The following is a 16,485-nucleotide window of genomic DNA, read 5'->3' as shown; positions in this document are numbered from 1 at the left end:
TTGTAACACTAACAAACATAATCTCAAGTTTTAAATATATATTTTTATTATACTTGTTATATTATAATCCCATATAATGATATACACCAAATTCTTCTATTTTAACCGATGATATGAATTTATAACTTAACATTAAAACATTGAACAACTTCTTATTTTGATTTTTTGTTTGTTTTATTAGTGTTTTAAAACGAATAAACTTCTTGTGTATTTTAATAAACTCTTGTTAAATTTACCTCATTAGTTGACAAAAATAAAATAATATTAACCTCATTAAAAAAAATTTTAAAAAAAAACTTTTATCATTAAACAATAAGAAACAGTTTTATAGAGGAACACGTAAGATTAGAGCTGTGGCAGTGTGTGAATGCAACCAACGTTCGATTTTGAACGAGTCTAACTTGAGACAAGTCAAAGTTTATATTGTCTGACTCTGAGTGGACGAAACTATCAAATTCTTTGACGACTGATGATGATTCTCAGCAATTTAGAAACTCTCTCTCTCTCTCCAATCACCATAGCAGAAGAAGGCTAAAAGAAACAGAGAAAGAAATAGAGAGAGACGAAACTAGTGATGGGTTGCGACTCTCATGGCAATCTAAGCGAGGCAGAGTTCAGCAAGCCGTTGCCATCGATAGGGGTATACGTTGCTGCTGCTTCACTGATCTGTGGAATTGCCATGTTTTCCGATCTTATTCACGGCTTTCGCCACCGTAAGTTCTGGTTTCCTTGCAAATTCTTCTCTCTCAACGCCACCACTCTCACCTTCATCTCTGTCTGCGTCAAACTCTCCTTGGATCTCAACACTTCTATGCCTAGTCGCCAAGATCAGCTTGCTAAACTCAGCAGCAGCATCTTCGTCTGCACCGTGATGGCTAATTCTATGCCGTCTCTTGGTTTCATGGTCACACAAGATCTCCTCATGAACCTCGTGGCTCTTGGGATTCTGGTTATCACCGATGTTGTCAACATCTGTATCCAATTGGGCACTGGTGCCATCTACGTTTTCCATCCAGAACACGCTGTCGTTACCGTTCTTATGTTTCTAATGTTTATGATCTTGAGTTTCTCTGCTATCACAGTCCCCACTACGAAGCGTTACTTAGAGCTCAAGTACAAGAAGAGATACGAGTTTGCTTTGAAGCAGTGTCCTTCGTATGCAGAGAGAAGAAGAGGGGTTCCTAAGCTCAAAGAAGACCTGATGAAATTCTGGATGATGGCTCACACTTCTAGCCCTCAGTTTGTGATGGCTCGCTCTGTTACTTGCACCACCACTGGTTTCCTCTGTTTCTTGAGTGCAGTCACGTTGGCTGAAGCCATGGTCCGGTCTTACTTTCTTCAGCCCCATTCACTAGGGTTCTGCAATGGAGACTCTGATTACAAATGGTCAACCACTTTGGTTCTAGTCTCTCAGGCAGCTGCAGTTGCCATAGGAACCGTTGCCCCAGCGAGCAGATGGTTTCAGGCAGTGAACTTGAGGTGTCCATCAAGAACAAAGAAATGTCTGAAAGATGAGTTGAAAGTAGAGAGTTATTGGGTAGACTGTCTCGCTGAGAAGAAAGAACGTCCCTTGAATCTAGGGATGCTCCATAATCGCCGCAGCCAGAAGCTTGCGCACGACTTAAACAGATGGATACTTGATGTCTGTATTGCAACACAATATGGTTTAGTGTTGGCTAGTAAATTTCTCCGTTTCATTACGGTATACTGTGTGAGTAAAATATTGCTATGTTGTTCTTATTTCACCTGCAAAAGTGATTCTGTTGCAAACGCTGAGTCCTCGGGTTCAAATCCATCAACGAGACAATTTGTTCTGCATCTTGAAGGGGAGGATGAGCTGGTGGATTACATGGCACGGAGCAACCGTGCGGCCACAGATCACTTGATACAAAAGGGTCTGAAGAAACAACCCTTAAACTTAATAGAGCTCTTGCAGGCAACAACCCCCATCTCACAAGGATTTGAAGGGATTCGAGATTTTGACAGCGACAAGGTCGCTACTCTGGCCTCTGGAGAGCCACCTAATAGTTGGGCCCTTCCACTGGTAACACTGACGAGTATCGTTGTTGCTCTTCCCAACATCAAGCCTCACTCACTGAAGAAGTTAGTGAAAGCTGTAAACGAGGCCTTGTTCTATGTCAACAAGTTCGAAGACGTCCTTGACACCGAAGGAGAGTTAGCTAACAGCAGGAAAGCTGCAGAGGTAGTATGGTTAGGAGTTTATCTCTACCACAAGTGGCTCAACGTGGATCTTCGAAAACTAGCCAAGCAACAAAGAAAAACAGTACAAGAAGTTCTGAAAGAGCTGGTGGATATAGCAAAGAAAGAGTTTACAGAGTCATGGGAGAAAAATCGGATACTGTGCATGAAGCATAAGCCATCTCAGTGGCCTATCAAGACTCAGGCAGCAAACTCGATGTACCGAATCAGCCAAACCCTTTTGACGAAGTACGAATCAAGACACATTGAAACAGAGGAGGCTCTGTTGAAAGATGTGGAAAGAATGGTATCGGACATAGTATCAGGATGCTTTTGCAACACGGCACAGGTAATAGGAATGAAGTGTTTGGTTACAGCAGTGGAAGTGAGGGAAGCGTCGGTGAGAGAAGCGGCAATGCATCTGGGGAAAACAGAGAAGATACTTGAGATCGTTGACAGAAGATGCATGCCTGCTTTGCCTCATGACAAAGTGGCAAAGATTGATGAATGGAGAGAGTTTTATAGAACCAATAAGTCAATCTCTTTGACTCATCCTTCGTCTCAGTGTACCACCCGTGAACTCATTCTCAACCTAGAATAAAACACTTTTTGTCAAATCTAAATAATTAATTACGTTTCCCAGTTAGCAAATAATATCCTGCTTTTTGTACATGATAATTAAAACTCAGTTTAGCAATACGTAAGCTACCTAGCTCTAAGCCTCTAAAGCTACCTTTGTTGATGCACAAATCAAAACTATCCAGTCGAGCACTAATTTATTCACAGTTTTCAATCTATAAATGTTGAATGTGTCAATATAATCTAGATTTAGCAAGACTAATTACCCCGGTTTTCCCGAATCTCCTAACAAATAGATGTCAGTTCACTAATATTTTGACTCATTTTTCTATATATACCCCCAAAATGATGAGTACTAAGACATATCTTGGCTTTACAGCACCGTCAGAATACAACAAACTAAGGATGCTAGATGATTATAGGGATATTGATGATTGTTTCCTAACTAGGACATATAATATGGTGGATAATCATATAATGGATTCAATTGCGTCATGGAGCCAAAGCGGTAAGAGTTTCATCATTTGGAATCCGAAGAAGTTTACTGCACTCGTGTTGTTTTACTACAGGTTTGAGAATTTGTTGCCACTCATACTTTCCGGCTATGTAAGTTTGAGTTTATATATGTTCAATCATATATGATAGTTAATTATTAATGTTTCAATTTTTTTATAATTTCGTTTCACTTTTTGCAGGGTTTTAAAAGGGTTGGATTCGAGAGACATGAATATGCAAATGATAATTTTGTGCGAGGCCACCATCGACTTATGAAAAACATTCCGACACCAAACCTCTTCACCACACAGGAAAGTATTATGAATCGAATTGGGAGACTCACAAAGGAGAGAAATGAGTTGATTGGAGAGTTACATAAACAAGAGATACAAATAAAAGAACTCAAGCATCGTTTGCAACATCAAGGAGTTTGCAAATTATAAACTAATAAAGCTTTTTCTATTCTCGAATTTTGAACTAAAGCTTTTCTATTCTCTTTTTGTTGCTACGGTAGAACAACTATACCCTTAAGTAAAAGAGAAGAAAGTTCTACCCTAATTTGTTTTATAATTAGGTCGTCAACTTTGCTTCGTTGACAAGGCAAAAACTACTCTTAAGTCTTTAGACAGGTGCAAGTAAACCATGTCAACAAAAACTGCTTTTTGGTTTTGGTTTTGGTTTTGGTTCTTTTGATAAAAGTGTCAAATTGTAAAACCATCTTGAGGGACTTGAAATAATGGTAAAACAGGGTGCTGTTCCCTGTTTCCGACCAAAGACTGTTTTAAATTAGATTCGGACCAAACAACTTGTCAATTTAAAAGGACAAAGCAAAAGTTCAAATGTCAATTTATAAATAAATAATTTGGAAATAAAAAGGACCAACAAACATGTCAAAAGTGATGTCATCATCTCCTCTATAAGTAGAGATACAGTTCCCACTCACAGAGGTCACACCCAAATTCGAAGAAACAGTATCATCAAACCAAATCCCTAAAAGTAATGGAGAAGAACGCATCAACTTCATCATTGAATGACTTGGGTCCGAGTGGTCTAGATCTAACCAGCGCCTTCTTCAAACCGATTCACAACTCCGATCCTCCTCTCCCTTCAAACCGATGTACAAAGATCTCCGTCGTCGGAGTCGGCAACGTCGGGATGGCCATCGCTCAAACCATCCTCACTCAAGATCTCGCCGACGAGATCGCTCTCGTTGACGCCAAGCCTGATAAGCTTCGTGGCGAGATGCTCGATCTCCAACACGCTGCTGCTTTCCTCCCTCGAACCAAGATCACCGCCTCTGTTGATTACGACGTCACCGCTGGATCTGATCTTTGTATCGTCACTGCTGGTGCAAGACAGAATCCAGGCGAGTCTAGACTCAATCTGCTTCAGAGGAACGTTGCTCTCTTCCGCCATATCATTCCTCCGCTGGCTAAAGCTTCTCCTGATTCTATCTTGCTCATTGTTTCTAATCCTGTCGATGTTTTGACTTACGTTGCTTGGAAGCTCTCTGGTTTTCCGGTGAACCGGGTTCTTGGATCTGGTACTAATCTCGATTCCTCTCGGTTCCGGTTCTTAATCGCAGATCATCTCGACGTTAATGCTCAGGATGTACAGGTCTGTTCTTACCAAAATTAGGGATTTTGTAATCGCAATTTTTATAGTTTCCTTTTAGTTGCAGTTTTTGTGATCAGATGATTGATTAAAAAATCTGTCGTTTTAGCTTAATACTGCGATTAAGGAGTGATTAGCTTGATTTTATGGCTTAGTATGTATGGTAAAAATCTATGCTTTAGTGGTTTTATTTACTGCAATTGAGGAGTGATCAGGTGTTAATAGCTCCGATGATAATGTATTGTTGAGATGATCAATTGGAGAGTGAAACTGGCTATTGTTTGATTGGTTTGTTGCAGGCCTTTATTGTCGGAGAGCATGGAGACAGTTCGGTCGCATTGTGGTCGAGCATAAGTGTTGGAGGCATCCCTGTCCTAAGTTTTCTAGAGAAGCAACAGATTGCTTACGAGAAACAAACCCTTGAGGATATCCATCAAACTGTCGTTGGCAGCGCTTATGAAGTCATTGGACTCAAGGGTTACACTTCTTGGGCCATCGGCTACTCTGTTGCTAATCTGGCTCGCACTATTCTTCGTGACCAGCGCAAGATCCATCCTGTCACGGTTCTTGCTCGTGGATTTTATGGTGTTGAAGGGGGTGACGTCTTCCTCAGCCTCCCTGCTTTGCTTGGACGCAATGGTGTGGTTGCTGTGACTAATGTGCATATGACTGATGAAGAGGCTGAGAAGCTGCAGAAATCCGCAAAGACTATATTGGAGATGCAGAGCCAATTGGGACTTTGAAAATCCCATCTCTCTGCTTCAATTTTATAACTCTTTTTTTTTGGTTATGATCCCATGGATGATGGTGTGTCAATGTTGATCTTTTATGTTATGTAAATGCTTTTTAATGCATAAATTTGAGTTCTGTTTTGAAGTAATGACTGAAACATATGAATAATGGGATGGTTAGAGAGATTCTTAGGGTATTCGTTACAACAAACTTGAGTGTGAGTTAGTTCAATAGACATGGTTGATATATGAAGATTTACTGACTAAAGCAGTCATAATTCATTCACTTACATTGCACGAAAAACCTTTTCTTACGATATATTGCGCCTTTTGCAAGGTAATTTGCACAAATATTAATGCAAAAGATGTAATGAATAGAAAAAGAAATAGAAAGAGGTTTTTGTGTTCATAATATCATGATTCATGATGATGATTTTGTGGCACAAAAATATCCTCTTTTGTGTTATCGTGCATTTTGCAAGACAGTTTGCACAAACATTTATTAGATAAAAAAATTTGACGAATAGAAAAAAAAAATTAGGTTTTTAAGTTTCTAACATCATGAAAACAATTTTGGCGCGAAAATATTGCGTCTTTTATAAGATAGTCCGCATAAACATTGATATATATTTATCGGGAAATATGATGAATAGAAAAGGAAATAGAAAAAAGTTTTTTAAATTCTTAACAATCTAACATTACGAATATCGACTATGATTTTCCCGCGAATATACTTTCTATTCGTAGCATTGCGTTTTTTGCAAGATAATCCGCACAAACATTGATAGTTCGGATTTCGGAAAATATATGAAATGCAAAAGAAAAACAGTGATCAGGTTTATATTTCTTGTTAATTGGTTATTTTAGAGGACTATGAGGGCCTATGAGCATTGAATTTGAAACCAACATAATAAAAGATGAGGTGGCACGACTCATATACTAAAAATGTGTGACAATCCAACCAAATAAGCAAAGAGATCTATCTGAAAGCTCAAAACGGAGAAGGCGAGGGAAGAAGAAGAAGAAGAGATAAGCATAGTGAAACCCTAGTGGAGGATTGAAAAGAGAGAGCTTTTAAGTCTAGCCAGGGGCATCATACAACTACGATACAATTCGTGCGTCTTAAAAGAAGGTGGTTCTGCTGCTGATCCTGGCCGAAGATTAGTCTCCGCTTCTGGTTGCTCCGGTGGAGACGTAGGAGAGATGAGGGGTCTTTTCAAATCCAAACCACGGACTCCTGCTGATATTGTTCGTCAGACTCGCGATCTCCTCCTTTACGCTGATCGATCCAACTCCTTCCCTGACCTCCGAGAATCCAAACGCGAGGAAAAGGTTTGTTTTTTCTTTCCCCCATCCCTCGCTGCTTCAGATTTTGCAATTTCTGCCCTCAAACCTGATTTTTCGTTGTCGGTTTCTGAAACTTTCTGATATGAATGAATCATTGTGATTCAATTGATAGAATCCTGAGGTTTGAGTTTCTGATAATTGCTTGTAGCTGGTGGAACTAAGCAAGAGCATACGAGATTTGAAGTTAATTCTCTATGGAAACAGTGAGGCTGAGCCTGTAGCTGAAGCTTGTGCTCAGTTGACTCAGGAGTTCTTTAAGGAGGATACTCTTCGCCGCTTGCTTACATCTCTTCCTAATTTGAACTTGGAGGTAACATCTCGTCTTCTCATGATTCAATCTGAAGATAGGCAGCTATTTGATATGATGTTGACGGTATGCAACAATTCAATAAGAAGAAATTATCTTTTTTTTTGGTTAGGCCAGGAAAGATGCTACTCAAGTTGTTGCAAATCTTCAGAGGCAACAAGTCAATTCACGTCTTATCGCGTCGGATTATCTCGAATCCAACATTGATCTTATGGACTTTCTAATCGATGGGTGAGTTTAGGAGATGGATTTGGTTAATGGCTTCCAAATTATAAGTCTTCTTTTAAGATCATGATCTTATAAGGTTTGTTTTATCATTCATATGAGTTTCTGTGATTTCTCTCAGGTTCGAAAACACAGATATGGCGCTACACTATGGTACCATGTTTAGAGAGTGCATCCGCCATCAGATTGTTGCAAAGTGAGCAAATCTTATATTTTCTTTGCTTACGACTTTACATTCTGTATGTTTTTGTACATAAAGCGACAATCTTCTACCAAATTTTTATATAGTAGAAACAGTTCACTAGTGATATTTCAGTCGGGAATAGTACAATGAAAGCTGCTTCTCTTTCTATGGTTCAGATATGTTTTGGATTCACAGCACGTGAAGAAGTTCTTTTACTACATACAGCTTCCCAATTTCGACATCGCTGCTGATGCTGCTGCAACTTTCAAGGTTCGGAAACACTGAAACATACTTGCAAATTTGCAATAACCCTGCCATCACAATTGAGATTTTCTCTAAAGCACGCCATCATAATTCCAGTTCTGTGATTTTCTTCTTGCAGGAACTTATGACAAGGCACAAGTCTACAGTTGCTGAGTTTCTCATTAAGAATGAAGACTGGGTAAGTTTTCTTACTGTGTACCAAATCATAAAATATTGCTTCAAAGCTTATGTATTTTGTGTTCATCTCTGACAGTGCGTAATGATCTGGTATGACTCTGTTTTGATTTACAGTTTTTTGCAGACTACAACTCAAAGCTTCTTGAATCAAGTAATTATATAACTAGACGGCAGGCTATTAAGGTAAAGTAACTTGTATAGGGGTGATAATATCACAAAAGGATAATCACGAAATAACAGTGACAGCATTCTGAATTCTGATGGATTGCTTTGTGTAAAATTTTACAGTTGTTGGGTGATATACTACTGGACCGGTCAAATTCAGCTGTGATGACGAAATATGTGAGCTCAATGGATAACTTAAGGATTCTGATGAATCTTCTCAGAGTATGATGATGCTTTACCCCATACCTCATATGATTTTATTTGGTGTCTGGCTCTGCCTAACAGGGTTGATATTGGATATAAACTGAAACCTGTGGACAAAAAACTCTCTTGCAGGAATCAAGCAAGACCATTCAAATAGAAGCTTTCCATGTTTTCAAGGTATCTTTCTGTACTCTGAAAACATAGAGTAGTTTTACCCAGTGAAGATTGGATTATTCGGATTTTGTCGAGTGTCCGTTTTGATGTGTTTGTAGTCTGAGTTTTGATGGTAAAGACTTAAAGGGGCAATCAAAGTGTACTGACATTATTGTTTTCGTACAGCTATTTGTAGCTAACCAAAACAAGCCTTCAGACATCGCCAACATTTTGGTGGCGAACAGAAACAAACTTCTGAGATTGTTGACCGATATCAAGCCGGACAAAGGTATGGAACTTGTCTTATGAGATTCTTGTATCACAAGTGATTGGACCCTATTCTCACTTTTAACAAAATTCTTATGTTTATGATTCATGTTTGTTTTGTGGCAGAGGACGAGAGGTTTGAAGCAGACAAGGCTCAGGTTGTGGGAGAGATCGCAAATCTGAAGCTGCGAGAGCTTCCTTGAGCTCGCACATATGCACAGAGAAGCTCGTGCTTTCTGTTTAATCTTTGAAAGATATTTTTGGAACATCAAAGATTTGTTGTTACGTATTTATTAGGTACTCATATCTCTTTCTCTCTCTCTCAGTGACTAAGCTGTTGACTGGTATGGATCTTTTAGATTATATGAATTCACATGTACACTCATTTAGTTTGGATCAAATGAAATGCCATTATAAATCCTACATCCTGAATGCAAAAAAATCATAAATGCATATGGGAACCAGGCGTTAAACCTACTGAAAATGGATAGATAAGCGGATAAAACATATAAATCACTCTCTCTATGCACATAGAAAAATAAGCAAGTCTAGTGCTAGTCTTAAGCATACTGAGACCGAGCCCCGTTGGATGCTCCATGCTGAGCCGGTTTAGCCTCCAGTTTCTTTCTCTTAATGACTACGTACCAAGTGAAGGCTTCAAGGAGGGTGGCCACAATGGCAAGAGCAACAATGATACCGATGTAAGCATCTTTCCACTGCTTCTTGGGACTCAATATGCCTAACCCTTTGAAAACATTCACCACCCCTAGGATGATTATCGTGTAGCCGATAGTGTGGTGGTAAATGTTCCAGTAGAGCCTGTGCTTGTGCTCTGGTTTTGGCCTCAGAAACATAGCAAACACCTAATGCAACTAACCGGTTAATAAAGCTATATACCCATATATTACAGGTTTTCTTTTGAATGTGAAGTGTGTACTGTACCTGAATTGTTGCTAGAGAGAAGAGCGCGATCCCGATAGAACGGTGGGTGCTATACCGAATCCCAGGTGAGTCGCCACCAAGTTTGAGACCAGTAGCCCATCCGGCAACGCCGATGATGTAGGCAGAAGCCTGGCAGAAAACGTGAATGTAGAACCAAGCAGGGTCTGCTGATTTGGCCACTCTCAAGTATCGAGCAATGATTGCCCCTATTGGCATCATTATTCCCCAGCTCACAGCGTTCAAGATTCCATGAATCTGCTCACCATATTTTGACCAAAACCAATCATTATTCTCTGTTGGCCAATTAAAGAAATTAGGGAAAGAGATGTGTCAACAGAAGAATAAACTCACGTTGCGTTTGCGAAGCTTGGAACTTCCTCCAGCTCCACCCGCAGCTGCTGAAACACCAGAGACCAGATTGAGAGTGGACATGGAGCGAACATTGTTGCCAGAAGTTGGATGAGGCAGAGCACTGTTCCCAGACATTGACCCATCTTGCCACAGTGTGTTAATGGTACCACCATTACCCAGATCCTGTGAAAGCTTCAGACTTGCCAACACAACAATCTCATTGTTCTGGTAAGTTGCAGACAAACCAGAGACGTTGAAGCTCAGATCACCCTCTTGTAGACTCGTCTGGTAGCTTTTGATGGGGGAAGTGTAAACCCTGACGGTGCCGTCTGATTGTGGGTAAGCCACGATGGCTTGAGCTCCCACCATGCCCGTAGACGTAGGGTTCACAGCCCAAGCCACCCATTTGCCAGAGGTGAGCTTGGTGTGGCGATAAGCGATGTGGAGGCTCCCAGTGGAAGAATCGTAAGTGTAATGGAGGAAAGAATCAAGAAAAGGGAGGTCGTTGCAGGAGTCAAAGACATTGTTGCTGGAGAATTTGTATTTGGAACATGTCTGAGCAAAGGACAGGGAAATGGAAAGGAAAAGGGAGAGACAGAGGATTTGATTGAAAAACTTCATCACTGAGATATGAATGAACTCAATGGGGATCACAGAAGGGTTAGTAAAGAAACAGACTCAGATGTAAAAGAGAAGGGAGATGGTTGAAGAAAGAAGGAGGAGAGAAAGAGAGATTTAAATATGAAGAGAAAAAGTGGGGTTAGCTTTGTTGGTTAAGCTGTCTAATAAAAGAATCATCATAACTACAGTATTTCTCTTTTCTTATTTGATCAAATTATGCGTATTAGGCTTTTATTTTCCTTTTTGTACATTTATTTAGCATAAGTAAGTGTGTGATCTATATAACATTAAAATCAATAGCTCACTACAACTTAAGAAATGCAACAATAATGCTCGTTGACTAGAGCACAGTTTCTTATCTTTAGGGTAAAAAGCAAGAGCCTCTAGTTAACAGGTTAGGGTAAAAAATAAGAAAAGAAGAAGAAGGGTTAATAATGGTGAGGGTCAACAACAACTGGTTCACACCTGTCTTGCTTGCCTTGGTTTTTACCAACCTCTCTCTCTCTCTCTCTCTCTATCACACAACTACTATTGGGTAGGCAGGCATCTCTAACCTAAAAGTAAGTAAAAATAATTGATACTATTTAGAACTTATTAATTTGTCTTTTACTTACACTAATATATGTGATGTGTGGAACCATAGATACTTTATAATTAACCCAAAAAAAATGAAAGGACAAGGAGGAGTGAATGCAGGTGAGCAACCGCACCAGTCTGTGGGAGACCCGATGCCAAGTGGTTGAGGTTTGGGTTTCTCTCTACTTTCAAGAGAGTTTTTAGTTTAGTGTTTTCATTTGGTCAAAATCTCAACTGCCTCCATGTGGATGTTGGACCCCTTTGCTTCCACGTGTCTATCAAGTTTACCTCATCTAGTCAACGCTTTTGAGAATTGAACCCTCAAACCCTAAACCTCTCTGTTCGTCTTTGCGTGACCCCTCCATGTACTTTTAACACATAAATATTCCAAGAAAAACAAAAAAAAGAGAGAAGTGTCAAGAGTGGGATTTGAACCCACGCCCTTTCGGACCAGTACCTGAAACTGGCGCCTTAGACCAACTCGGCCATCTTGACGTTTTTTCATAAAGAGTATATATTTAAAATATAAACCGAATATGTGTAATAGCCCGCTCACTATGATGATGAGAGCAGCAATATATTTCACAACAAACATAGTGCAATAATATTATACTAACTACTAGCATTTAATATAGATGTCTCCATACACTTATGCTCGAGTTTGACACACGACAATTACTAAAAGACACATGGTTTGGTAATGAATGACTTTGAGTCTCTCAGCTTTTTAAATGTTTTGATTTCAGTAAGCTGTTACGAAACTCTTGGATATATTTATAACAAAAAAAAAAAAAAACAACAACAGAGATTGTATATGCCTCTCCATGCACACTGTTAAGTAATTGATTCCTCGTTGACCCAATAACTTCATCTCACACAATTTCTTGAAAAGATGGTCTTATATAATTTAAGATTTTTACTACCTTATCGATGGTGTGCATGTAAACGTGATAGTTCTCAACCCATCATAACTAGTCCAAAATGAAAACAATAAATTGGACCAAGCACATATTTACCCCTTCTATTTTTCATGTTAACTTCTAGTAAATTAATCAGTAAAACTTAAGTTTTTTAACTTTCAAAGTGATTTTTTCATTCCATCTTTTAGCTAGCTTGGGAATTAGGATGTCTCATATTCGATTACAAGTATCTTAAGTTGGGAATTAAACTGTCATTAATCACTTTTCATCTTTCAACCCTATTGCAATACGTGTTTAACTAATTAAAAATTCTTATATGCCAATCCTATTGATCGAGAGATGTTTCTGATTACAAGTAATTCGATATAATTAATAAGAGACTAGTGGAACCCTGTTAAATTATTGTTACTCTGAACCTCTTTTTGAATCTTTCTAATGTCCAAGATATATAGTAGGTGATGGGCCTCTGGACTTCTAATGGGCCTAATTCGGGTGACAATTTACGGGGCGGGTTAAATGAAATCGAGTCGGGTGAATGTTCCATATGAGGAGGAGTGGGTTGGGTTGGCGCAATCCCAAACAGTGAAAACAATTCGATTAAAATGGCGGCCGCGTTTCTGCCGGCGACCTCTCTCCGTTTAACTCCATACTCTACTCTCCGCTTCTTATCCTTCTTCCCTATATCTAATGCTTCTCATTCTCTCCTTCGCCCTCTTCGCCGCCGAGTTCTCCCTCTCTTCGAAGCTTTTCCGGCCAATTCTCGCCGGCGATACTTTTGCACAGCTGTTTCGGAATCTCTCGGTTCCGGAGAGGGGAAGAAAGTTGATAATTATGAGAAGCAATTTGGAAGTAAAGTTGGAGAGTTCAGGAAGAAGTTGAAGATTGCGGAAGTGAAAGGAGGAGCAGACGAAGGGCTGAGCCGCGTCGGGCAGAGTCTTAACATTATGGGTTGGGTCCGGACACTTCGATCTCAGAGCAGTGTCACATTCATTGAGGTAATTCGCATTCTCTGTTCATCTTTCTGTATCAATCTCTTGTTTGGTTGCTGAATGTATCGTTTGATTGCTGACAAAGTTTTGGTTTTGATTTAAATTTGGTGTGTGTTTGAAGATAAATGATGGTTCATGTTTATCGAACCTGCAATGTGTGTTGAATTCGGATGCAGAGGGGTATGATCAGGTAATCACTTTGACCTGAGAACAATGTAGATTTAGGAGTTAGGAGCCTTAAATTCTTGAATTATATATATAAACCCCTGTGATAACAGTCAGACTATTGGGAATAATAGGTAGAATCTGGTTCTATTTTGACTGGAGCATCCGTATCTGTACAAGGTACTATTGTGGCCAGCCAGGGAACAAAGCAAAAGGTGGAACTTAAAGTTGAGAAAATCATTTTGGTAAGTCGTTTCTTCTTCTACTTTGGACCCTGAACTTTACTTCCTTGAGATCGAAACTCGAAAATATATATTCTTATGAATTTTCACTTACTCCCACTTTATCGTAGGTTGGAAAGTGTGACTCTTCTTATCCCATCCAGAAGAAACGGGTCAGCCGGGAATTCTTGAGAACCAAGGCTCATCTACGTCCAAGAACCAATACTTTTGGGGCGGTAACTTTTCTTTTTCATTCACCTTATATACTTTCCTGAAACTCCAAACTGTAGACTCCTGTTACCTTCCTGGAATTTAATGTATCATCTCACCTAGAAACGCCACTCTTACTAGAAACTGTTGAAAACTGTTTTATGTTGAAAACTGCCTCTATTGCTCACCTTTCAGGCTTCTCTTTATTGAAACTTGACTGTGAACTTACAGTCTTGTGATGATTACAGATTCTACACTTTTGAAATATGTAAAACATCTTGTTTCAGGTGGCGAGAGTTAGGAATACTTTGGCATATGCTACACACAAGTTCTTTCAAGAAAGTGGTTTTGTTTGGGTGGCAAGTCCAATTATTACAGCGTCAGATTGTGAAGGAGCTGGAGAACAGTTCTGTGTCACTACACTCGTAAGGACCTTAGCTCTCAACATCTTAGTATTCTCCAATAAACCAAGAACTACAGTTCTCATGGAAGAAAAATAAAAGTACACCTGAACTATACTTTAAATTTTTAGATTCCCAGCTCCCATGAGAACACCAATACTTCCATTGATGCAATTCCAAAAACAAAGGGAGGGTTGATCGATTGGTCTCAGGTGTGTTCCTGCTCCCTATATTTTGTATTTAAGAATGGTAGAATATGAACTTGCAACTGTAACAAGTTTGATGGATATATCACTCTTAGGACTTCTTTGGGAAACCAGCATTCTTGACCGTCTCTGGGCAACTCAATGGAGAAACTTATGCAACCGCTCTCTCAGATGTAAAAGTTTATTCCGCAAGTGATTGTGAGCTAGATTTTGGTTAGTAAGTGTCTGACTTTATCATTTGTATAACGTTACAGGTATACACATTTGGTCCTACATTTCGAGCTGAGAATTCCAACACGTCGAGGCATTTGGCCGAATTTTGGGTCAGCATTATTAAATTCTCCAGCCAAACTCACAATTGAATTTTTCTTACCTAAGTGCAATATACTGAAGACCTCTCTTTCTATACCATATAAGATGATTGAACCCGAACTTGCTTTTGCCGACCTGGATGATGACATGGCCTGTGCCACCGCCTACCTCCAGTACGTAGTATGTTACTCTTTCACTTTATATTTCCCTCAAAGGCTCAAACTAAATATCTGATTTTGTTATGTCATTTAGATTTAACTTGATTTATCTCTTGATATTCTGATAGGTAAAATACGTTCTTGATAATTGCAAGGAAGACATGGAGTTTTTCGATACATGGATTGAGAAAGGAATCATTCGTCGTTTGAGCGTATGTCCTCCAATTCTTGCTCTGTGATCAGAAAATAATGTTATGCAGTTTGCACCGGCTGATATTATTATTGGTTTACTATTTATCTTGTTAAGGACGTAGCTGAGAAAGAGTTTCTACAGCTTGGTTACACAGACGCCATTGAACTTCTTCTGAAAGCAAACAAAAAATTTGATTTTCCGGTAAGGGCTATACTTTTTTCTTTATGGAATAGATTTAAACTATAAATTTTGTGAGCTATTAGTGTAACTGTTTGTGTTTTTGGTATTTTCTGTGTAAGCAAGCTGTGATTTCATATTCATTTCTAGTGGGTAGGTTCTTAAAAATGATATTATTTCATAGTCGCATCGCATGTGAGTAGAAACATCAAATGTTGGTTGCCTGATAGAGCTGTATGTTGCAGGTGAAGTGGGGGCTGGATCTGCAGAGCGAGCATGAAAGGTACATAACAGAAGAGGCATTTGGGGGTCGCCCAGTGATAATAAGAGACTATCCGAAGGAGATAAAAGCATTCTATATGCGGGAGAACGATGATGGGAAGACAGTGGCAGCAATGGATATGCTTGTGCCTCGGGTAAGATTAAGATAATACAAAATCTTGTTGATAATAAGAAGTTGTTGTAGTGAATGATGATGGTGGTTTTGAGTTTGAAAAGATAGGAGAGCTGATAGGTGGAAGCCAGAGAGAGGAAAGGCTCGAGGTGTTGGAAGCAAGGCTTGATGAGTTGAACCTCAACAAAGAGAGCTACTGGTGGTACCTCGACCTACGCCGCTATGGATCAGGTCTCGTTCTTCTCCTTATTCTATGAATTAAAAGATAGAAACTTTGGGAGGCTGACGAGTTAGTGCCTTTGTTATTGTTTGTGTGTGTAGTTCCTCACGCAGGATTCGGGCTAGGGTTTGAAAGGCTGGTCCAATTTGTCACTGGAATTGACAATATCAGAGATGTTATTCCTTTCCCCCGCGCGCCTGCCTCTGCCGAATTCTAATTAATTCTTGACTCTCCAGTGCTCCACATTTCCTCCAAATTCTTGCTCTTATGTGTCATTTGAGATAAACCAGAAACAAAGAAAAACCTCAAAAGAATTAATTGTTTGTTTCAAATTTTAAAATATATTTGTAAATGTACTACTCTCCCCCTTTCATAAAAATTGATTTTTTGGTTTTGTTCCAGTAGATTAATTTATTATTGTTTACATTTCTATGTAACTTTTACGTAAACTAATGTTGATGATAAGGTGTGAACTTCAGAATATCATTTACAGTATATTCAAGTAATGGGTAAAGAAA

The 16,485-nt window shown here is 39.3% G+C and overlaps 5 protein-coding genes and 1 non-coding gene across 7 annotated transcripts; 4 read left to right on the top strand and 2 right to left on the bottom strand.

The window, feature by feature from the left end:
* The first annotated feature begins 473 nt into the window (after positions 1 to 473).
* On the top strand, positions 474 to 2,850 carry LOC17878972. 2 transcript variants are annotated; one of them, XM_023779024.1, is made up of 2 exons: positions 474 to 2,448; positions 2,577 to 2,646. In XM_023779024.1, the coding sequence occupies exons 1-2, from the start codon at positions 575 to 577 to the stop codon at positions 2,644 to 2,646; spliced, it is 1,944 nt and encodes a 647-aa protein (XP_023634792.1). In that variant the 5' UTR covers positions 474 to 574. The 2 variants fall into 2 exon arrangements, with proteins under 2 accessions (XP_023634792.1, XP_006285661.1); XM_006285599.2 differs by having other exon boundaries at positions 474 to 2,850.
* A 1,349-nt stretch (positions 2,851 to 4,199) lies between these two features.
* On the top strand, positions 4,200 to 5,804 carry LOC17880878 (L-lactate dehydrogenase B). The gene is made up of 2 exons (XM_006283958.2): positions 4,200 to 4,890; positions 5,187 to 5,804. Exons 1-2 carry the CDS (start codon positions 4,273 to 4,275, stop codon positions 5,628 to 5,630), a joined length of 1,062 nt encoding a protein of 353 aa, XP_006284020.1. The 5' UTR covers positions 4,200 to 4,272; the 3' UTR covers positions 5,631 to 5,804.
* Positions 5,805 to 6,553: 749 nt separating this feature from the next.
* On the top strand, positions 6,554 to 9,296 carry LOC17879297 (putative MO25-like protein At4g17270). Its single transcript, XM_006283988.2, has 11 exons — positions 6,554 to 6,950; positions 7,114 to 7,275; positions 7,385 to 7,503; positions 7,619 to 7,693; positions 7,858 to 7,951; positions 8,064 to 8,123; positions 8,237 to 8,305; positions 8,411 to 8,509; positions 8,624 to 8,668; positions 8,831 to 8,933; positions 9,038 to 9,296. The coding sequence occupies exons 1-11, from the start codon at positions 6,822 to 6,824 to the stop codon at positions 9,112 to 9,114; spliced, it is 1,032 nt and encodes a 343-aa protein (XP_006284050.1). The 5' UTR covers positions 6,554 to 6,821; the 3' UTR covers positions 9,115 to 9,296.
* On the bottom strand, positions 9,297 to 10,935 carry LOC17880023 (cytochrome b561 and DOMON domain-containing protein At4g17280). Its single transcript, XM_006285137.2, has 3 exons — positions 10,205 to 10,935; positions 9,854 to 10,108; positions 9,297 to 9,774 (listed from the first exon to the last, which is right to left on the bottom strand). The coding sequence occupies exons 1-3, from the start codon at positions 10,823 to 10,825 to the stop codon at positions 9,472 to 9,474; spliced, it is 1,179 nt and encodes a 392-aa protein (XP_006285199.1). The 5' UTR covers positions 10,826 to 10,935; the 3' UTR covers positions 9,297 to 9,471.
* An 880-nt stretch (positions 10,936 to 11,815) lies between these two features.
* On the bottom strand, positions 11,816 to 11,896 carry TRNAL-CAG. Its single transcript has one exon. It is a non-coding gene; the product is annotated as a tRNA-Leu (tRNA).
* Positions 11,897 to 12,885: 989 nt separating this feature from the next.
* Positions 12,886 to 16,309, top strand: LOC17877642 (asparagine--tRNA ligase, chloroplastic/mitochondrial). Its single transcript, XM_023778091.1, has 14 exons — positions 12,886 to 13,316; positions 13,432 to 13,500; positions 13,610 to 13,720; positions 13,828 to 13,932; positions 14,194 to 14,331; positions 14,439 to 14,519; positions 14,609 to 14,686; positions 14,768 to 14,836; positions 14,931 to 15,005; positions 15,112 to 15,195; positions 15,291 to 15,377; positions 15,599 to 15,769; positions 15,852 to 15,978; positions 16,069 to 16,309. The coding sequence occupies exons 1-14, from the start codon at positions 12,924 to 12,926 to the stop codon at positions 16,182 to 16,184; spliced, it is 1,704 nt and encodes a 567-aa protein (XP_023633859.1). The 5' UTR covers positions 12,886 to 12,923; the 3' UTR covers positions 16,185 to 16,309.
* The last annotated feature ends 176 nt before the right edge of the window (positions 16,310 to 16,485 follow it).

The sequence above is a fragment of the Capsella rubella genome, unplaced genomic scaffold (genome assembly GCF_000375325.1).
Source record: "Capsella rubella cultivar Monte Gargano unplaced genomic scaffold, Caprub1_0 scaffold_7, whole genome shotgun sequence".
NCBI classification, from domain to species: domain Eukaryota; kingdom Viridiplantae; phylum Streptophyta; class Magnoliopsida; order Brassicales; family Brassicaceae; genus Capsella; species Capsella rubella.
The sequence above is the reverse complement of the archived record's forward strand: the minus strand, read 5'-3'. Positions and strand labels throughout refer to the sequence as shown.

Bases quoted from the DNA above. Each gene is read 5' to 3' on its own strand.
- LOC17878972 (XM_006285599.2), top strand. From the start codon at position 575: ATGGGTTGCGACTCTCATGGCAATCTAAGCGAGGCAGAGTTCAGCAAG.
- LOC17880878 (XM_006283958.2), top strand. From the start codon at position 4,273: ATGGAGAAGAACGCATCAACTTCATCATTGAATGACTTGGGTCCGAGT. The intron at 4,891-5,186 runs GTCTGTTCTTAC...GGTTTGTTGCAG, and splicing joins TTAATGCTCAGGATGTACAG to GCCTTTATTGTCGGAGAGCA.
- LOC17879297 (XM_006283988.2), top strand. From the start codon at position 6,822: ATGAGGGGTCTTTTCAAATCCAAACCACGGACTCCTGCTGATATTGTT. The intron at 7,276-7,384 runs GTAACATCTCGT...TTTTTTGGTTAG, and splicing joins TTCCTAATTTGAACTTGGAG to GCCAGGAAAGATGCTACTCA. The intron at 8,669-8,830 runs GTATCTTTCTGT...GTTTTCGTACAG, and splicing joins AAGCTTTCCATGTTTTCAAG to CTATTTGTAGCTAACCAAAA.
- LOC17880023 (XM_006285137.2), bottom strand. From the start codon at position 10,825: ATGAAGTTTTTCAATCAAATCCTCTGTCTCTCCCTTTTCCTTTCCATT. The intron at 10,109-10,204 runs GTGAGTTTATTC...TATGGTGAGCAG, and splicing joins CCAAGCTTCGCAAACGCAAC to ATTCATGGAATCTTGAACGC. The intron at 9,775-9,853 runs GTACAGTACACA...TAGTTGCATTAG, and splicing joins TCTCTCTAGCAACAATTCAG to GTGTTTGCTATGTTTCTGAG.
- LOC17877642 (XM_023778091.1), top strand. From the start codon at position 12,924: ATGGCGGCCGCGTTTCTGCCGGCGACCTCTCTCCGTTTAACTCCATAC. The intron at 15,770-15,851 runs GTAAGATTAAGA...GAGTTTGAAAAG, and splicing joins TGGATATGCTTGTGCCTCGG to ATAGGAGAGCTGATAGGTGG. The intron at 15,979-16,068 runs GTCTCGTTCTTC...TTGTGTGTGTAG, and splicing joins CCTACGCCGCTATGGATCAG to TTCCTCACGCAGGATTCGGG.